Source organism: Ambystoma mexicanum, chromosome 13, assembly GCF_040938575.1.
Source record: "Ambystoma mexicanum isolate Mex_15411 chromosome 13, UKY_AmexF1_1, whole genome shotgun sequence".
NCBI classification, from domain to species: domain Eukaryota; kingdom Metazoa; phylum Chordata; class Amphibia; order Caudata; family Ambystomatidae; genus Ambystoma; species Ambystoma mexicanum.
The window spans coordinates 627,109,611-627,130,880 of NC_090938.1; the positions used below are offsets into that span (position 1 = coordinate 627,109,611).

General features: G+C 46.7%; 1 protein-coding gene across 1 annotated transcript; it reads left to right on the forward strand.

Annotated features, from left to right (window-relative positions):
* Nucleotides 1-2,999: 2,999 nt before the first annotated feature.
* LOC138520471 (keratin-3, type I cytoskeletal 51 kDa-like) lies at nt 3,000-12,631 on the forward strand. The gene is made up of 6 exons (XM_069632843.1): nt 3,000-3,623; nt 8,180-8,262; nt 9,724-9,880; nt 11,139-11,300; nt 11,392-11,517; nt 12,410-12,631. Exons 1-6 carry the CDS (start codon nt 3,000-3,002, stop codon nt 12,629-12,631), a joined length of 1,374 nt encoding a protein of 457 aa, XP_069488944.1.
* Nucleotides 12,632-21,270: the final 8,639 nt, after the last annotated feature.

A 21,270-nucleotide genomic window follows, 5' to 3' on the forward strand; every position in this document is an offset into this window, starting at 1 on the left:
CTGCATGAAAAGATATTTGTCAGCGAAAGTGTGATATTAATCAGACATACTGATTGGCCCACAAGAGTGGCTGGCAGCAGGGAAGTTTCATTGGAAATAATAAGGTTTTACTGTCAAATTAAATTGCTGTTTACAATGTTCTATCATCCTTGGTGGCAATGCCTTTCCAAAATACAAATGATGTGGCAGGTACTTATAAATGTAACCCGCATGTTGCCAATGGAATACATTGTGGTGTGAACAGACAGAACGTTATGGTTTTAATTAAGGATTTGGTGGTTTTAACATAAACACATTTGCAAACAGTGCCAAAACAGCTCCTCGTGCACCACCTGTCCTGGGCCTAATGCAGGAAGTCCCCATGTCCTATCAAGTTACACATTCACACGTCATCTAGGTGTGAAGGGGGGCTTCCAGAGGTTGAGCTAAGCTAATACGAGAACATTGGAGTTGGTATAGCAGGCGGTGGACAGGGCAAAGGGTTACTAAAGTTAGCCAGGGCCCTTGGATTTCTAGGAGGCGAGAAATGGGAAGTACTGGGGCATGAAACAGACAGTTCTGAGGTAGGCTGGGGGCTGAGGCACAGGGTGCATACTTTCCGTCACGTTGGACTGCCCAACATTCTAACCATCAGCCAAATTGCACCTCGACCAGAAGCAAAGCATGCCAGGAGTGGCTGCAAAGGATAGAGTATAGATAGAGAGGGGCTGGAGGTTAATGTAATTAGACCCACCACAGTGACATTAGCATCTATATATGCCCACCCAGATTTTGGGAAGCCCTTGCCTGCTCTGGTCCTACCCTGTCTAAGCCTCTGCGTATACTCTCTGAATCAGATGTACTTTTGGACGTTGCAGAGGGGGCTTGGAAACTATACACCCCATAAGAGGAAATGTACTAAAAAGGGGATGGCACATATAATTATTATTGTTCTTGTTTTGCTTCCAAGTCAAACGCGCTGCCCCTGAGCCATATTCACTCTATTGGTTACTTGGTTTGAGTTTTGAGGACTTAGAGCCTCATTCTACACAAGTGAAGGCCAGAGAATCAAGAAGGGAAGCCCCCTTTTCCTTGACATCCCTGAAGAACAGAAGAAACACTTTCTGTGAGAAAGAAGGATCTTGCCTGCTGCAGAGGAGCAGAGACTCAGGACAGACAGTACCCACAGGGAAAGAAAGAGTGCAGCTGAGGTGCCTCAGAAGATTCACCTGAGGGGGGAGGGGACTAGAAAAGAGCTCCAGCTCGAGAGATTCTGGGAATATGATCTGCCTGCATTGTCAAGCCAAGAAGTGCTACTTCTCGCTACTAGAAGAATTTCGAGCCAAAAGGACCTACTCTGCCCCCTTCTTCCTCCTCTCACACCCGCACTTCCCAATGCTACTGACTGCCTCCAGGGTCTTCATGGACAGCTTTGCACCAACGACCCACCCATCGGGCCAATCAAGCCAACAGCTCCATGAACATGAGGGCTGAGGCAGAATTCTGTGGATCTGACTCGCAGACCTCGGACTGTATCGTGCTTTGCACCAACGCGCCTAAAGTCCGATCTGTCAAACTGGCATCTCCAAGCCATTTCCGCTGTTAGCAAAACCATCAAGCTCCCCAAACAGCCCCTCTAATAAACACTGAAGATGTAGCCAAGTACCATCAACATAACGCGGTTAGACTGCGCTACATTTTGAACCTTTATGAAACATACAAAAGGCCTATTTAATGGCGTTGCGCCACTAAGTCTCAATCATTTGAGTAAATTGACTAGATGACAGTCTCTGGCATACAGGGTGCCCTGGTCACAATACCTTACATTTCCCCCTAGTGAATGAGTAAATCCCTTGATGTCACCTGGACACAAAGAACGTCTTCTAAAGGCAATTGTGTTTTTGTTTTTGTCTCATTGACAGTCCATGTCTGACATTCCTTATGCACTGCAAGTCCCTGCAATCCAGGCTGATTACTGCAATATTCAGTATTTATGTACTGAGAAGGTGCTATTTTTCAGCAACATTCCTTCAACGTTGTACTTACTGCGCTGTTCCTGTTTGGACACTTCCGCCCTCTGCTACCTAAGCTGAAGGATGAATACTAAGTATTTTTGTCTACTTTACTTATATTATTGAAACACCTGTCAGTCAAGTTGTGATAGAAATGTGGGCATAGTGCATAGAAGCTTTTGTGGCCCCTCCCCCCATACATCTTCTTGCCCGAATAAGATTTAATCACAGCATTTTCACGTATTTGGCAAAATAAGCAGGCATTTGATGGGTTCCATCAAAGAGTATTTTTTGGGTTGAAGATAAAAAAGGGTCATTTTGACGTCCTGGCAAACTGTTGCTCCCTGCACTCACCATTAATCGTTCGGGGCAGCCAATATCTTTCTTATGACATCACTTCCTGTGACATCACTTCTAGATCGTTTAGTGGTCGTGCTACCGATCCCATATCCCTACAGACAGCACCTGGGTAAATGGAGAAGTTGGCACCCATGTTATGCGCCAATGTGCTGATTGAGAGCCACCACGGGAGGCAGTCGCCCGGGCTCCGCCATGCCGGCAAACAGTGTCTGCAGTCATGTGTAAGTGCCTGAACATGGCCAGGTGTGGATGGAAGCAGCAACCAACGCACGAGTGTGTGAAGATCCGGAGCAGAAGCCAAGAGACACTAAATGATTGTGTTTAAAGCACTTCCCTCAAAACGGGAGAAGTGTAATCTTCTGAAAAGTATTCTGCACCTCGCCCGTCTCCCGCCCCAGTATCACAAACAGCTTCAGGCCAACAGCACATATGGGCAAAAAAAAAACAGGGCTGCTTAATAATTGCTATAATTGATCATCTAATAGGCAAGAGATAATAAGTTGGCAAAGGCTTTGTGCCGATATGAGAAACAGCGTGCAGTTTGTTGACACACCCTGTCCCATGTGTATATAAGGAAGACGCGATTCCACAGCACACAGCACCTCCCCTGCTGCCTTCCTAGATCAGGTGCACTTGTGCTAAGACAACATGTCATTCCGTAGCTTTAAGGGAGCCTCCTCCAGTGGGTTTGCAGTTAAGCAAGCTGGTGGTGGTGGAGGGTACGGTGGTGGAGGGCACAGTGGTGGAGGCCACGGGCATGGTGGTGGTGGAGGGTACGGTGGTGGAGGGCACGGTCACGGTGGTGGAGTGCAGGCTGGTGGAAGCTTTCATGGAGGATCCTTTGGGGGATTTAGTGGTGGATCTGCTGCTGATGGTGGCACGTCTTCATGGGTCCAAGGGGGAGGCTTTGGGGATGGTGGCTTTGGGATCCATGACGGTGGCTTTTCTGGTGGTGCCGGTGGTGGTTTTGGTGCTGAAGGTGGTTTTGGTGGTGGCTTTGGAGGTGGCCATGGTGGTGGCTTTGGAGGTGGCCATGGTGGTGGAGCTGGTGGCGATGGCATTCTCTCCGGCAGTGAGAAAGAGACCATGCAGAACCTCAATGACCGCTTGGGCATCTTCATGGGCAATGTAAAGGCTCTGGAGGATGCCAATGCTGAGCTTGAGCGTAAAATCAGAGAGTGGTATGACAAGAACAAGCCCGGGGGCTCGACTGGAGAAGCTGCTCAAGACTACAGCAAGTATTACCAACAAATTGCAGATCTTCAAGCTAAGGTAAAGCACTATTTCAAATGCCATTCACTGTAACTTTACCCGTTTCCCTAATGTGGGTATGCATGAAGCTGTGATGGTATGGGACTTACAAAGCAAGTCTAGCTGGGTGACACCAGAGTGCTATACATAGGTGATGCACCCAGGGTGGCTACAGGTAGGGTGTGGGTGAAGCAGAGGAGCTGGAATGTGCAGGGGGTGCAGGGGAAGGAGCAAGAGGGCAGGAGTAGGGTTTATTGGAGTGATCAGTGACTGGGGTGATGTTCTCTGAAAGGTAGGCTGTTAGGTTTAAGTGTGGAAAGGGGGAATCCTGCCTGATCAGCATTGTTAACTTGTTCCAAAGACGACGCAGGAGAGAGCCGCAGGAGGGGGGCATTTTCTTTTCCCAGTCAGTGACCTTCATTTTGCTTCTGCCCTCTCTCTCCCTGTGCACTTCTTTTTCTTGCAGGTGCTTTTTTGTCACCATGTGACTTTGTTCTCCTTCCTACAACGCGTGCATATGAAGCCTGCAACATCCTCCTTCTCGTATGTTCTTTATTTCCTTCCTCCACTTCCCTGGGTCTCTGTCTTTCGATTGTAGCCTCTTGATTTGCAACCCTCATTACCGTACACTAATCATCTCCAAAATGTTGACACCAACCACACCTGCAAGCACCCATGCATTCCCAGACACCAGTGTCTCGCTACTTCGGGGTACAACCCTCCTAGGCCAGAGGCTCTCTAGCAGTATTTCTAGGTCATGGATGTGTTCATGCCTGTTGGCACATCTTCCAGTATAATGTGTACCGCAGTCTCATCTGCAAACCACCGGCAAGGCACTAAGAGCCTGATGCATGGAACTTCTAGCCTGCTGCAAAGTCCTTTTGCACTGTGCAAATGTTCCATGAATTATGCCCTAAGAAACATGTTACTCTCTTCCCTTATTGGCAGCATCAACTCAGGTGCCACTTGGTCACCCTGCTACCTTATAAATACACATGACCTGGCACCCCAACCCTGCCCTCTCGGGGATCACACATCACTTGTCCACCCTAAAGTGCTTCCCTTCTTTGCAGGGAACCGTGTCTACACTCACCCCTAGAAAATAAGGAGAGGCTGATAAAAGAGGGCAGGCAAATGACATGTATTGCCAAAGATGTCAGCAAAGTTGATGATGCAAACAATGCGTTACTTAATGGAATGATATGATATAATATTTGTATCGCGCTCGAATAGCGGAGAACCTTCCCAAAAAAGTCGGATGGAGTAGGTCAGACTCCCATCCACATATCTGTGTTTAAAACATGACTCCAAGGGTCATATTGCAGAACCTTTGCACTAATGTAAGTGCACAATCGCATGGTGTTATCACTAGGTTTGCCCTGGTGCAAAGATGTATGTGTCTCCACTAGGACCATTTTTTTTTTCTCGGGTGCTTATACCATGGCAAACTACACTTCTCATGGTTCAATGGTTTTTTAACATGCCCCAGTGGTATTAGAAATAGTGCACACTTTACCCATGTGCCAACACAGTGGCAATGTCACCTGCACCAGTGCAACGTGTCTGTAATCTGGCCCCAGTCGTGGAGGCTCAGAGGTATTCTTAAAGAAACGGAGGCCTTCTTATTTTCCCTGGACGTTTCCCAGAGATCTTCCCGCCACTCTCTGTGGCCATATTGGGATGTCTACACATTTCCTGCCTGATTTCTCTCTCATTTTGATCTGATCCTTCACCAACAGACGGCAGCAGAATCCTACCTGTCTTTTTTATTCCAGCAATTTATGGCCATCTGATTTGTCAAACAAGTCGTTTCGCCCCAAAAATACAAGAATGGAAGTATTGTGACTTCTAAAAACATGCAATAACGTCCTAAGGTATTGGCTTGGTAGGTTAGTTCATCTTCCAAAAAGTGAACCACAGCACTAGTTACAAACAAAAAATCAGGTCACAAATGGTGCATATCTTTCTAGACCCTGATGAAGGTGAAACTGTGATACTGAGGCAATATGCCCCGAGGTGGCGGGTTAACCCTGTAGGTAACGACCTACTGCCCAAATTAAGGGACCGAGCACAGCGAAGAGAGCAGCGCTGGGTGGAGGGTGGATGCAGAGAGCACCCGGGTTGCTCAGAAGCCAGGCTTGCATTGGTAGGTACAGCCAAGGTTCGGAGCAACCTGATTGGGTCTTGCACTTGCTGAAGGGGCTAATGAAGAAAATCTCTATGGTCACGTGGCTCATTTCACACCGTCTCATTTTCCATTCAAAGGAGTTTGATTAACACTGACACTCTACAACCTGTAAAAAGTCACTTCATCTCTGGTCAAATATTTGTTTGCAGTAAAAATAAATATGAACACAATTGATTGAGAATAAACATACTACAAATAATCTGCTCTCCTCAAAGTAAGACCCCAAGGCACCAGGTGCTACCAAAACCAAAACGTGCACTCAAACATTTCCTGTTCAGTGGCACCAGGCCAGCACTTACAGCACAGACTTTTGCTTCTCAGAATGTTTTGCCATTTCCTTTGAAATGTCATAATCTCCAATTTCAGGAACTCCTACATTGCTGCTCCCAAAAGAAATACTACACAATAGAGCCCCGGGCTGCTGAGCTACTAAGTCTGGGCAATTGTTCAGGGAGCAGCTTCAAGCTCCCAAAACTTAAATAGGACGTGATCAAGTGAAAACTCAGGAAAAGAGGGTTCTGTTAACCTGAGAGGGTAATTCCTTACTTGTAATCAATGTGTTGGTGAATGCAGTAGGGGGATGTCAAATGAGTGGCAAAAGAGACCTGCACCACTTTCACCTGCTTCGCTCTGAGGGCCATCACAATCCAAAGGGGGTTTTAATTAAATGCCTATTCACACAAGCCTTTACCTCCCAAACTCACGCATTAAAACTATTTCCATCTGTACAGGAGCAGATCTAATGGGCAATCTTCTAAAGCCGACGGTATGTGTTAAGTTATGTTAAAGGTTCTTGTAGCGCGCACTGTCACCACCTGGGTGGTCCCTTGGCGCTCTGTCGGCTCTGTAAGCGAGAGTGCAATGGGGTGTAAGTTAGCAGGACTGAGCGGGAGAAAAGAGCAAGGGAGCTGTGATGTGCTTTTGGCAGTTTCCGATCAGTTTACACAGATGGCTGAGCACAGGTGTCATTTTCGGTTGGCAGTCGGCATGTGCTGTTGTGTGTGACTATGTGTGGTTTGTTTAATTGTTATGGTGATATATAATGAAACAACCCACGTGCTCGGCACAAGGTACCCCAAATGATTCCATAACAACAGGACTTCATAAAAGAAGGCGCTTTATCTTCTGCCAGACTGTCTTGCCCTGTACATGTAACCGCATTCTAAAGCGCCCAGATACCTCTGGGTCAGGCACGCTATATAAATAAAGTAAACAAACAAACAAGAAAGGCTGACTAGTGCCACAAGACATGAGTAGCACTTTTCTTTACCTTGGCTAGCACTTTGTGACCTTGACTACAAATATGTGACATGCCTAGCACTTTGCATTCAGGCTGACAAATCGACGTCCTACTAGGGATGTGCCGGATTTTTCGTTTTGGCTATTAGGTAGAGCCTAAGCGCCACCTATTATCCAAAACCATTGCTTTATAGTACAACTAGAAGGAATATTATATATGATGAGCAGCGCACACTTGTGGAGGTTTGATAATGTACACACCCATTGAATTCCCTTGGCCAGGCTAATCATTATGGCCATTCCCACCTACTACCCGACCCTCCCCATTCAATACCCATCCTCCTAGGATCTCTCTGAGATGGATTTATCAGGCAGTAACATCAAACGCAGTGCCCTAAATTCCTTCCGTTATTTCAAAGCAACCTCCAGAGATTGAACGGTCTAATTGCAACTATAAATGTGCTACTACTGTAATAATATTCTCTTACCCACGTGTTCTGTCAGCTACTTGGTGTATAAGCCTTCTGTAGATCCTATAACTGAAATCATGTTCACAATAAGCATTGGCAAAGCCAGCTGATGTGCCCTGTGTATAGATATTAGACAGGCATTTGCCAGGCACAGCTTTCAGATGTCCAGGTGCTCACATTATTTTGCAGCAGTTACCATCACATGGGCAGCGGTGCCTAAATGGCTATCCCATGCCTACACCAAACCCCAAACTGTTGTCTATTCCAATGCTTGTTTTGTGTTATCCTTCATTGAAATGGTCCAGCGTAGGCTGTAGACTTCCTCCACAACTCAGCACACACAGAGTTGGTTGACTGTTGTGACACTTAGAAGGTAAAAGCACATTGAGGCAATGCAGCTCCATGTAATTAGGGGGTAAGCTGGGGCCAGGCTACAGAAACTTTGCACGGGTGCAAGTGCAAAGTTGCACAGTATTAGCACTACGGCAAAGTTTGCCCTGTTGCTAAAAACGTGTTGCCCTATTGCTAATGCTGTGCACCTTTGCACTTGCACTGGTGCAAAGCTTCTTCACTCCGGCCCCTGGTGTGCATTCCCTGTCATCTGCAGTGGAAATTCTATGAAACAGAAACATGCATACAAGAAACCTTGTACTCACTCTGCTTGCAACTTGTGTTTGCAGATTATCGCTGCTGAAATCGCGAATGCAAGCGTCATTCTGATGATCGACAATGCCAGCCTGGCATGCGATGACTTTAAGCTCAAGTGAGTAAGCACCACACGCCAACAGTGGCGCGTCCTGATGCACCACCAGTTTAAAAAAGCCCCGGAAAAATATCTGTAATAAGGCAATGCCCCCACCTGACACACAAGCCACAAGACCCTCGTCTAATATGGGTGCTCACTGGCTCGCTGGCGGCCATCTTAGAACAGGAGCTATGGATTTTTGGTGCCAGCTGCAAGACTTTCACTGTAAGGATAGTTACACGATGGGCGAGATGCTTCAATGTGGGGCTACTATAGATACATGAATGTGCATTATCGTGCCTAAAGTCCATGAATAAAAAGATAAGTGGAACATTTAGTAGAGTTTAAGCCAAAGTGACATCAGCAGAGCAGAATGTATTGGGGGTGCCTTTCTAACATGGCCACTTCTAAAGAGCACCCACGTGACCTGTTGGAATATGCCATTACAGTACATCAAAACATAGGTGCAGTTTGGCATTGAAGGGGTGAGCATATTTAGTGTCTTAGCACTTCAAAGGAAAGGGAAAAAGCCAACTATCACAAATGGATATCTGTTGTGGAGGTGGTGGAGATGTGCTGGTAGCCCTCTGCACCCTGGGCAGGGCTGGACTGGCCTGTAAGGAACTCTGGAGATGTGCTGGTAGGCCTCTGCACCCTGGGCAGGGCTGGACTGGCCTATAAGGAACTCTGGAGGTGTGCTGGTAGCCCTCTGCACCCTGGGCAGGGCTGGACTGGCCTGTAAGGAACTCTGGAGATGTGCTGGTAGCCCTCTGCACCCTGGGCAGGGCTGGACTGGCCTGTAAGGAACTCTGGAGATTTGCTGGTAGCCCTCTGCACCCTGGGCAGGGCTGGACTGGCCTATAAGGAACTCTGGAGATTTGCTGGTAGCCCTCTGCACCTTGGGCCTCCTTTATGTGGTAACCTATTTTATTTCCAAACGTTCTCATAGGAAAAGGGTTGGGCTTTCTGAAAATGCACAATATGGTGTCACTTTGACAATTATTTCCTGGGCCTCTTTCGGTTCCTAGTCACACGAGGGGAAATAGAGCAAGAGTTCAGTGAAAGCCTGTAAGACTGTAGCCCTGTGCACACATTGTTTGCACATGTTATTCGCACACATTATATGTGTGGCCCCTTATATTTGACCAGCAAAGTGCAGTTTTTTCCAAAACTCCAGAGACCTGCAAGGCAAGACCAGTTTCAATTTGAATTTGGGAACAACACAAGCAAACAAGAGTTAAGGAGCACGTGGCGTTCAGAAGTAAGTGCCTGCACGTTACCACCCTCTGTGCCAATCTGAGGTTCTGTACCTTAAATCTCTTTTCTGAATGAAACCTCCTTGCCGCCAAGCATGGCTGTGACACCGGGGACTTTAGGCCCAATAGGCTTCTCAGCGCTAGTTAGATGGGTTTCAGTCAGGAGCTAAGAAAGTGGGATAATCGCCTTGACCTGTCAGTGTTTTTCTTGACATGTTCCCAGGTATGAGAACGAGCAGAAACTACGCCAGAGCTTGGAGGCAGATATCAACGGCCTGCGCAGAGTCCACGACGACCTGACCCTGTGCAATTCTGACCTGGAGACCCAGGCGGAGAGCCTGAGGGAGGAGCTGGCCGCCCTCAAGAAGAACCACGAGGAGGTATGTGCGTCATTTCCTGGTGGCCTTAAGATTGTCCACGGTGCGAGTCACTGCACATATTTTTGACTCAATGAATGACATGGTTGGATGTCTTCTAGACTGCCTCTTCTATCAGGGTATATGGATCAGGGACACACGCTGGAATGCTGTTTGCCACCTTATCAATTCCGCGCACCTCAATTCTATACACGTCTGCTACTTTGTCACTATCCACCATGGCCAGAAATCAATACAGGCCCATTTTGCAGATGGCCATACCCTTCTGGGGCCTTCTTGGTAATTTCAGAACGCAGAATGTAGACTTGTGAGACGATTCACGAAATGGACAAACCATCACGAGGCATTTTACGAAACTGATCACAAATCAGTTTTACCCTGAAAAGTCGATAATAGTGGAATAGGGTGATGAGCTGAAGAGTACACGTGTGGGCGTGAGGCAACAGCATCAGAGCCTGCATCTCTTGCTGGGTTATGTGAGGGGGCGGTATTGTCAGTACCTGGGCTATACCCAAACGATGACCTGTGGTGATTCCTCGCGTGCAGAGACGGGGTTACAGAAGCATGTCAGCTGTTTAGAATCAGTATTCTTTGTGACTTTTTCCACTACAGACACAGTGCATATAAAAAGATGGCTGCAATGTGCATGCTTCCGCTCTGTGCAGTCTAAGCTCCAATAGCGTAAAACAGAGACACCTTAGTGGCCACGTTTTCTGTTCCCCATCTTCGCAATGTTGACTCCCCTTGGTTGTTTGAAGGAAGCGAAGAGTCATTCTTACTTTGAATTCAATAGCTTTATTTCCTTTTGGGTACCTGATCTGATTACTTTGCAGGTAGCCTAATCAATATCCAGGCATGTATCACTTTTTGAGAAAAAAAAAAAAAAAACAGCAACCTTGCTTTACCCACTATGGTTTATCTACCCTACAGCTCTACGGAGGTTCTGAACTATGCATCCCATTATCATTAACCATTCACTGTGCTTGCTAGGGCTGATGGGAGTTGTCGTCCAACATATCTGCCGAGCCACACCACTTGCTCTGATGCTGGGCCATTGTTTTCCATAACTTTGCTTGGTTCCATACCCTGCAGTGAATTTGTTTCTGTTCCCTTGACAACTAATCACTCATCTCAATATTTACATAGCACCACAAATAATATTGTTTAACAAAATTCCAGTGATAGATGTAGAGCTAGAATGGCATTTTGGTTCTTTTGGAATGTCGGTTGTGTTAACTGGTTGCTTGGCTTCCTCACTCAGGAGATAAAGGGCCATCAAAGCGTCGCTGCTGGAGAACTCAGTGTTCAAATGCGTGCTGCTCCGGGCATTAACCTACTCGATGCCATGAACAAGATGAGGCAGGAATACGAAGCCTTGGCAGAGAAGAACCGACAGGAGGCAGAAGAGGAGTTCAAGCAAAAGGTGAAGGCCTCATTGCTAGCCAAGATGGCCGCCAATGCTCAGCAGAGGAGACCACAAGCCCAAACTCAATTCTGTCTTTTTTCACTTGCAGAGCGAGAAGCTGAAGCAGGACATCTCTACAGGGGTGGAGCAGGTGCATTCGAGCAAGAGCGAGTCCTCAGACCTGAAGCGCTCATTGCAAGCACTTCAGATTGAGCTGCAGTCCCAACTGTCAATGGTATGCAATGGTTCATCTTGGTGGTGGCCCTCCTCTGCCTAGTCTAGCTGCAGCAACCGTGCTGGTATGCCGGGATGCTCTGCCAGCTTCCAGCTGTGTTATCTGAATAAGGAGTGTGAAATAACAAATACAAAACAAATCTCATTTCAGTTTTTGAGAATTATCATGAGTAGGTGCAACAACACATCTAATAACTTCATTTCTACATATCTTGCTACAGCATACAGCTGCAAGTAACACCTGGCACTAGGAGCCAATTCAAAGATAATCAGTGTGTGTGTATATATATAGACTAGTATAAGGCTCTTGGCAGAGGGCCGACCCGGTCCTTCAAAGTTCTTCTGAAGGGAGCTCATAGCACTGGCTGTAATCCAGGGAGATATGTATGTGCCCAAACAATAAATGAATACACTGAATGCCAGCACACATTCAGTTCACTTGATGTCCTCTATTCTGAAGCATGACAGACTCTACTTGGTCTCCAGCTTGCACAGTACCCCTGCTCCTCTTAGTACTGAATCTCTCCCAGGTCTATGCTAAGTCCTGTGCAGAGCCTAACTCTGCCTACACTCCTGCTAGAGAATGTTTCCAGGCTCTTTGTCTGACTAAACAGTCCACCATGCCACCCTGTCAAAGGCTTTTTCTGTTGACCATATCAGGGTCATGACACGCAGGAACCCAAGCCAACAAACTTGGACATTATACCAGAAAAATGTATTTTCCATCTCATCGAAACAGCTAAATGGAGCACGCTAGCGGCAAAATATAGGCTTTGATCTTGTCACTCACAAACATCCGCTTGCCATAAACACTACGCATAACGATGCAGCTCCTGAGAGATCATATACTTCTCCTGTTCATTAACCCATAACATTCCGTGTCAATCTTACAGAAAAGCTCCCTCGAGCAGCAATTGGCCGAGACAGAGGGCCGCTACTGCCAACAATTGGTCACGCTCCAAAGCCAGATCAGCGCCGTGGAAGAGCAGCTGACCGATTTGAGGAGCCAGAGTGAGCACCAGAGCGATGAGTACAACGAACTCCTTGACATCAAGTCACGGCTGGAGCAGGAGATTGCGACCTACCAACACCTGCTGGATGGCCAGGATGGGTAAGGAAGAGCCGGCGTGACCAACCGTGAAGCAAAGCCTCATGCCATCTTCAGATGCCCAGGTGCATCATATGGAAAGATCTCGTATTCTGCCCACCCGATGTTAGTCGTGAGGGGTGTGGCATTCACCAAAACAAGAGCCAACACAAAACACACCTTATGACTAGGAAAATGGGTTCTTATATGGGGAAGAGGACCTGCTAGAAACCTGTCCTGCTCTAACAGTCCTGAGTCATCGGCAATATACCCATGACATGATAACCCATTACAGTTTTACCGGTATCCTGCTGGAATTACCAGTGGGAGACTACGATACTGGTAAAACTGCCTTACTGTTTCCACCACCTGACATCCTGGTTTTTCTGGGAGATTATGGGTGGAGGAGATGAGCTCCCATTCCATGAATTCACATATTATTCCATTACATGGGATTGCTGGAATCACCGGCACCGGTAGCACCAGTGCCTGTGATTCAGCATCTTTTGCCAATAGGGGCCTGGTAGATCAGATCCCCCGCAAGCACACTTGGGTTTCGCTGATACTGTAAAAATGCTGGTGCTGGTTTAAAGCAACCTTCCTGGCATTTTTACCGGATAGGAGACCTCGTAATGAGCTTCGATTTGATTTTTTTTTTTTATACAGAGATTGGGTAAAACCAATTCCATTTTGAAACTGTACCACAATTAATCGGCTCTCCTTAGATCCACTATCTGGGCAATGAATGAGCAATTCATGAAGGTTTGTCAATGATTTCCCCTTCTCCAAGGCCATGTTGGTTTTTGGCTTTTTTTTTTGTTTTGTTTTAATGAGGGAAGTATTATAAATTACCAATTATTTTGGAAGAGACAGGCTAAAATGTCATGCCTACCACAAAATGACTTCAGCCATGGATTTATTTATTATGTGAGTTAACTGGTTAAAGTTGTGAATTCTTTACTCATCAAGTAGTCCTTTACCACTGCAGGGTGAAACGCCGACTGCTTAGGCATTCATATGTCCAGGTTGTTTCATTCGCCTGATGAGTCGATGCATGCAACATGGAAAGCTGTGCTGCACGAGGTGGATCCCGGCTTCCCTTGCCATTGCCCAGCGCACGGGTAAACGGGCAGGTGAGCAATGGAAGCGGCCATGTCCGACAGGTCATTGCTCCATTGGTTTCTATGTTCTTGGCTCAGGAAATGCAGCTGATCAGTGGGGATCAGAATACTGAGCCCCATGATCCAGCTTTGGAACTCCCCCATACGGTGTGGAGAGCATTTGCGGGAATATCAGTGTGAAGTTCATCTAGATGGCTCCTGCATCATGCAGCCTTCAAAAGAATGGGCCAGAAAAAGGTATTCATGTATGCACATCTATCCATGCATTTTGGATGCAAACTAATGGGAACACTAGAACATCGGCCTGTTCGATTAGACTGGCTGCTCTCCATGCATGACAATCAAGTTGAAGTCACATACAACATGTATGTAGGTCTCCCTGTAAGAAGCTCTACATTGCTGCGCATTGCTAGATGGAAATTCCATAGAGCAGCTGCAAACCAATTTGACACACTCCTGTTATTTCATCTCTCTCCTCCACATGAACAGTAATCAGCCCATGACCTTCTACATTCATGACCTGCTATTGCCAGCTGCATTCTGCACAGAGGAGCATCTTAAACACCCCAAATCATACAGAAAAAAAACACTTTAAAACGACAGTTTCACGCCTTCCCTGGAAACTCACGGGCATACATGAAGTATACACTCTTTTATTTTTACTACAGGCCACGGAACAAGCATTTCTTGTTATTCAACTACCCGCTTCCAATACGTCTTTGCCTGTTCCCAAAAATACTATTTTTCATGCCACTCCAAAGCAAACTTCATCTTGCCCTATGGAAGGCGAATGCCAGGCTCTTCTGAATTACAAGCCAAGGCGACGCTGTTATTAGTGCACAGCATTCAACTGAATTGCAGACGTCGCCTAATGAGAAGGCTCCATTCAATGTGGCTATTTGGTGTCACTTTCAGTCTTGCCTTTAAGTCGATACTTTGGCTCGGGAGGTAAACATCCCACGGAAGAGATGGGATGTAGGAAGGGACAGACACCCTGTTGGTGCTTTTTGGCTTTTTTACCCACCCATTGGCAGCCTGAGGCCAGGCCAGTCTCTGTGGAGATTGCCACCCACAACTTGCCCCTCGCTGCCCAAACAAACAAATCTCTGGGGTCTCTGTGACTAACTACGTGCTTTCAAAAGGGTATCACTGTCATTTCAAAGCAGTCATACGAAGTTCAATGACTTATCTGTAGCTGTGAACCAGCATTTAGCACAACAAGCATTGACAATGCCAACCGTTTCGGCTTTTGTGTAGGCATTTGAAAGGCACTTGCCATGCACAACCGCAGTGGTGTCAACTGGTGTCAACTGGCCATTGGTGGTAGCAGGTGCGAGTACCTGGACTTCTAATAGCAGTGCTCATAAATCGAGTAGCTGAAGGCAACCTGCCACATACATCTGTAATAGACCAGTAGCGAGTGTACTACTCCAATTAAGTCATAAACTCTCAGAAGTCTGATTTAAAAAAATAAATAAAAAAAACACTGGCTGGCTCTTCGAGTGCAAAGTTTGACAGCAAGTCTTGAATACACCGAACCGAATGAGTTCCCATGAAGCGGTGTTTAGCTTGGCCATTCGCAGTTAATGGGTTGGCAAATAACCTAAAAACACCTACCAGCTGTGTGTCCCTCTTCATGTAGAATTAATCCCTATCTGTACTCTGATGCAATAGTTTAGGTTTCTGGTAGTCGCAAGCAACACCTAATTGCACAAAGTGATAAAAATGCCAAAACCAAGTTTGCCCTTAGTCACTTAATTTATGTTCAGTATGTGCCTTATTGCACCTGTTTCTCACACTGAACACTTGTAGCTCTTATAGATGCATTTTCTAGGCACTGTCATAATTTGGCCAGTCACCAGCACCCTTTGCCAGCTGTTTCCATCTGATGGCCAGACACCATCATGGCAGTGCCTGGAAAATGCTGGCACAAAAGCCAAAATGTTCAGATCTGCCAGTGCTGCTTTTCATGATGTGTAAACAGAATATTGATCAAAATGTTTCTGATGACCAAATAAAGCCACCTTGGGGTCGTGGAGATATTAAATCACAACTGTGCCTTTGGCCGCAGGATCACCAGAGACATGAAGGCCAGTTACATGTTACACATTCACAAGATCATAGAGTTAAGGTGAACTGTGAGTGTGAAGAAGAACTGGTGTGATGTCAATCCTTATTTACCAGGCATATTCATGGTTTCCTTTTATTTTGGATGCAGGGGCTCAGGATCGGGATCGGGGACCAGCAGAAGCTCAGGTTCTAGCTCTGGAAGAGCTGTAGGCTCCTCTTCAGGGGGTTACGGCTCCTCTTCGGGGGGTTTCGGCTCAAGCAGAGCTGGAGGCTCCTCTTCGGGGGGTTACGGCTCCGGCAAAGGTGCAGGCTCTGCTTCCTAAGGAACCTCAAGCTCCAAGACTACCAAAGGTAATGAATTCTGCCTTCCTCTGGTTGCCCCACATATTCCTGTTTCTCACAGAAGGAATCTGCTCCTATGACCACAGAGGGGCTGTTGCATGGCTGCGGTGGTTGTCTGCTAATGGGGACCGATTAATCTGATAAACGTCTGTGATCTGTCAATAGTGGGTAGACACCCCTCTGGGAGTCAATGTGTACTCTACAAATACACGTGTTATGTTATGTTATGTTATGTTGTGTTATGTTATGTTATGTAATGTTATGTTATGTTTTGTTATGTTATTTTATGTTCTTATACAGGTACTTCTGTTGGCTCCAGGGATGCACCCCCAAAGTGTAGGCATCATAAGATGAAGGCAAATCAGTTAACTTTCCATAAAACCCATTCCCCTGACTATGACCAGACAAAGGCTAGCGGCCACCAAACTGGCCACAGGATGACTTCATAATATTATCATGGCAGAGTATTCAAGGGGCTCAGGAATCCATGCCAACAGCAGCTGTGTGGGCATGCTCAGAGGCTCTCATCCTTTCAACATATTTCACTGGCCAAATAGGACACACTGCAAGTATGAAATGTCTGAATTAAAGGCAATTTAATTACAGAGAGCCAATGCAGTTCCCTATTGGTTCAATGTAACTTTCAGGAGGGAGGTGGCATTTGGTCGATTTTGCACAGATTATAATCTAAATTCCCAGGTGGTAATTTACACAGTTTTAAAGGGCCCACATAGGTAGTAACTGAAATGTGCAGGTGGGAGTTAGAATTCCCATGGAGTAAGTGCACTTCCCAGGTGGTCACTGAACTTCCCTGGAATTCTGTGGTGGTACAATGAAAAGTCAGATGAGGAGCACATCCAGATGCATTAAATGGAATCCCAAATCCCAGAATAAATTCACAGCTGGGAGATCCAAACCTAGTTTACTTGCTTTTCTTCTGGTGTTCCGCTATGCTCTGTATGTCTGAATTACCAGATGCGCTCACTGCGCGCTGCTTGGGAAAGGGCCGATAGATGGCTTCAGAGTGTGGATTGGATAGCATTCCTGGGAAGGCCCCCACACCAATGTCATGAGCCGACTGGAGGAGGGTACCAGTAGTAATCCTGACTTACTCCTAACTTGCTCATGGGACGTGATATCAGGAATATCTGTGTGAATGGGATTGTCTCAGGGTTACTCCCGGGAGTGTCTTGGGGGATCAGCCCCTGTGTGGTCTGTTTTTCAGCCGAGAGGTAACATGATCAACCCCTTCTATTCATTGTGTTTCAGCGCCCGTCGTAGAAACAAAGACATACACGGTCGTTGATGAGTATCGTGATGGAGTCAAATACGCCTCCAAAAGATTGGATTAAAAAAATGAGGACACCTCGAAGAGATGAGCATGCCTGAGTACCCGCACCCCTTCTAGGACTGCTTGCCACTTTGCCAGTGCACCTCTCTGGGAGCCCTCGGACTCCGCACTCACAATGAGATCAGCCACTCATTGGCTTCACCGGGATTTGGGGACTGCATTTTGATCTAGAAGAGAAAAGTGCTGCCTGGCACCGAGTCAATGACACACACAAGGATGTCAACATCTGGGCGGCAGCTGGATTCTGTTTCTGGGCACAGCGATGGGTTGTTTTCTCTGTAACACTGCTGGTTTCTAGTGTATGTCGCAATGATTGCAACCACTGGGACACCCATGCAGTAATTGCAGCGGATGGCATTTGGAAAGGGGGTCCTGGATGCAATGCCCATTTATACCATGTTAAATATTCACTGTTCAAGATCTATGGAGCCCGGGCCACATTTCCTTTTCAGATCTTCCTACGTATTCATGCGCTTGAATAAACTTTCTTTTCATGCAACGTACAAACCGCCTGTTTCTCATTTGTGTTGATCGATCTTTTCTGTGATTTTCACGTGGCTTTGCTCCCGTTTGGTGCAGAGCATCTCGGTAGAAGCATGTATTGTGCATTTAACATGTGGGTTTATAAGGAGCTATGAAGCATCAGAGCACTGCACACGTAACGTGATGTTAACAGGGATTAGTACCCGGTGGGGGCGTGGCTTCAGCCTCCCAGCCAATGAGGAGGGTCTGAATGGGGGCTTTGCCACATGGTTACAGGTCATAGCAGCTTTAATATACTCGTGTAGTAAAGGGGTGGCTATTGCATTGGACAATCACATCCTAAGTGACCCGTAGGTACAGGGCTGGACTGGGAACCAAAAGTGGCCCTGGAAATCTGTTCAAAGTTGACCCATATTTCAGCAAAGGAGAGAGCACAGCGTGTGAGCCCAACCCTTCTATGAGGGGATTGGGAGCATTCCCCAAGAAAATGTTGAATAGAATTAGTCAAAATGATTGCATTTAAAGCATGTTTTAATCATATATGGATTAAAAAGTCATGTTTTAAATAAGTTCATGATCTCTCAAAGTAGATCTTCAATGATAGAAGGACCTGGGACGTTACACATTTTGAGGATGAGAAAAATGAAGTCATCCGGTATTAAAGGTGCCCAGACAACATGCATCCCTCATCCATTTCATCCTATTCCCCTGCTGGGAAAGTTCCATAGATAAAAGAAAGGCATGCTTAAACAAGCATTGGCAATGCCAACAGTTTTGTCTTTTGGGTAGGCATGGGAAAGCCCTTTGCCAGGCACTGCCGTAGTGGTATTAACTGTCCATTGATGGTAGTAGCTGCACAGTGGTGAGAGTACCTGGGCAAATAATAGCACGGCCTGGTGTATGCCTAACACTGATGCACAAACTTAAACAATTGGCTTTGCCAATGCTTGTTCAACAGGACTTCAGTGAAGGACAGGCAGAGTGCTTGAAAATAGAGTGGCTCAAGGCAAACTGGGCTGACATATTTATTTCACCAGTAGTGCTTTTACTGTTCCAATTAATTCATTAACTCTCAAAAGACTGCTTTGAAAAAACACTGCCATGCACTTTGAGCACCAGGTTTGATAGCAAGGCTTGATAAAACTAGTTCAAAGAGTTCCCTGGAGAACATGTTTTGGGTGGAGAGGGGCTGAAAGTGGTTTGAAATGGCCATAAGGATTGGCATGGCCATGGGTAGCCAGCATGTGGGTAAATAACCAAACAGCACGTACAAGCTTTGTTTCCCGCCTCATATGCTATTTCTCCCTAGCTTTACTCGAATGCAATAGTTTCAGCTTATCGGCGGCACTTTAGCCAAAACTAATAAAAAGGTTGACTTGGTATGAGTTCAGTGAGTCATGCCAAGATAGCCACCGCAATGTACCTACATTGTGGCTCGGCACCTGTACGTTCAACCATAGTGGTATGTTTATCAGTGGATCCACTTCGCTAATGACAACGTGTTTGCATGTTGCCCTTTTTGTTAAGGTGAAATCTATATTGAGAGTTTGGGGCCTCATTCAGCACCATGCATCCAAAATATCAAAACATGAGGTGGGTATGTAGTCATGGTACATATTCACAGTCCTTCTTTGTGCCAGAAAATACAGCTTCAGATTTCTGTGCTGAGAGCTCGCCCACATTTCATATGTCAGGAAATTGCATGTCATTGAGACCCTTTTTGTCCCTTTTGACAGCCCGTTTTACCCAATTCAAAGAGTACTATTCATTGAGGGAAAAACAAACCTGTTATCAGTGACAAAATGCAATACAGTGTGCTAACCCTCTACATGGTGCCTCTGTGTGATGCAGACAATCAGTGGCAATATGTGTACCCTCTCTGTAGCAGTCACGCAACCCACTGATCCTCTCTTTGTATCACCGACACTGCTGACCCTGTATAAGTTGAAAACAAACCTTTATTTTGTAACGCTCTGCAGTGCAACTGATGGCGCAGGGACTGGGGAAAACTTGGGAGGGGAGACAGTCACCCCAAGTAACCCTTTCCTCGCGAGATTGTGATATTTGCCATTGCAACCACAGCTCGACTTAAGAAACAAGGCTTTGCATTGAAACTGCCTAGTGTAATCACGGGTGCCAAGTTCCAGAGGTAAAGGGAGCAAGTGGCTATTCCCGTTCTAAAGGCCTTAGTGTTCTCTTTCTAAAAAATCACTCAAGATCGTAATGGCACAGTCAGGTCAATTCTGCCCACCGCTCCTTTTGCGTACAGCATGCAGAGCAAGCAGTGGCCTGTGTGCCTGTGCTCTGTGCCCGGCCTGCAGTGCTCCAATCCTGCAGCATGCTTCATGCCTCCCTCCTGCTGCCCTTGGGACGGTGTGTGTGCACAGAAAGAATGTGACGATTTGAATGTAAAAGTTTGGGAGACATTGCCAGATGTTAAGGGGGCACACGTGAGATGCAGGGATGGAGAGGCAATCAATGCTTTATCAGGGGCACAATCAAGGTGCCACAGGGAATGCCAGCACTGGCACTGAACCGCTCCATTAAGGGATATGTTACTGCACAGGGATTTTCGGGGGAGCAGGAAAAAGCATGGAGGATAGGGAAGTAGGAAACATTACCTTTTGCCATGTCCCCCGGTTTTCTGGTGCTTGTGATATGCTGGGGACAAGATTGCACTGGAAAGTGGCCCGTGGTGGCAGGTAGTGCTAATTTCAGTGAAAAGGCTGGCACTGGCAGGCATGGTGGAAAAGCTGGTGCTGACAGGCAGTGGAAAAGAGCTGGTAATATGAAGAAGGTGGCATCTAGTGGCGGGTGCTCACACGTTGCGGACAGTGGGAAGACCAGTGAGCCAACAGAGCACGGCTATAGAGCAGGGGTTGCAAACATTAACATTAGCAGGAATTACTTGCAGTGACTGGCCAATTGGCGGGAGCTTATCTCTGTGCTTTATGTGCAGAACGGATGCGCTTCTCCCCGCATGTCTATCTCGCATGGCAAGGCAGACTGTCACTGCAGATTAAGGCCCAGCTAATCCAGCGGAACAGTGACAAACCACACACACCAAGCTACCAATGCCGGCCCCAGGTCTTCCAGTGGGTGTGGGGGCATACCTAAAAATCCTGTTCAGTTCACTGGGCGACCTGGGGTCGGCACCACTGCCCTGGCCTCTACCTCAATGGTGATCAAACACGATGCACCTCTAACTCAGTGTAGACGAGATTGCCATCTCCCCCTCTGCCCCCCACTCAGTCTGAATATATGTCATCTACTCGCTAATGCATGGATGGTATTGTTGTA

Coding starts and splice junctions, on each gene's coding strand:
- LOC138520471 (XM_069632843.1), top strand. CDS start 3,000: ATGTCATTCCGTAGCTTTAAGGGAGCCTCCTCCAGTGGGTTTGCAGTT. Junction 3,624..8,179: donor TTGCAGATCTTCAAGCTAAG/GTAAAGCACTAT, acceptor TTGTGTTTGCAG/ATTATCGCTGCTGAAATCGC. Junction 8,263..9,723: donor TGCGATGACTTTAAGCTCAA/GTGAGTAAGCAC, acceptor ACATGTTCCCAG/GTATGAGAACGAGCAGAAAC.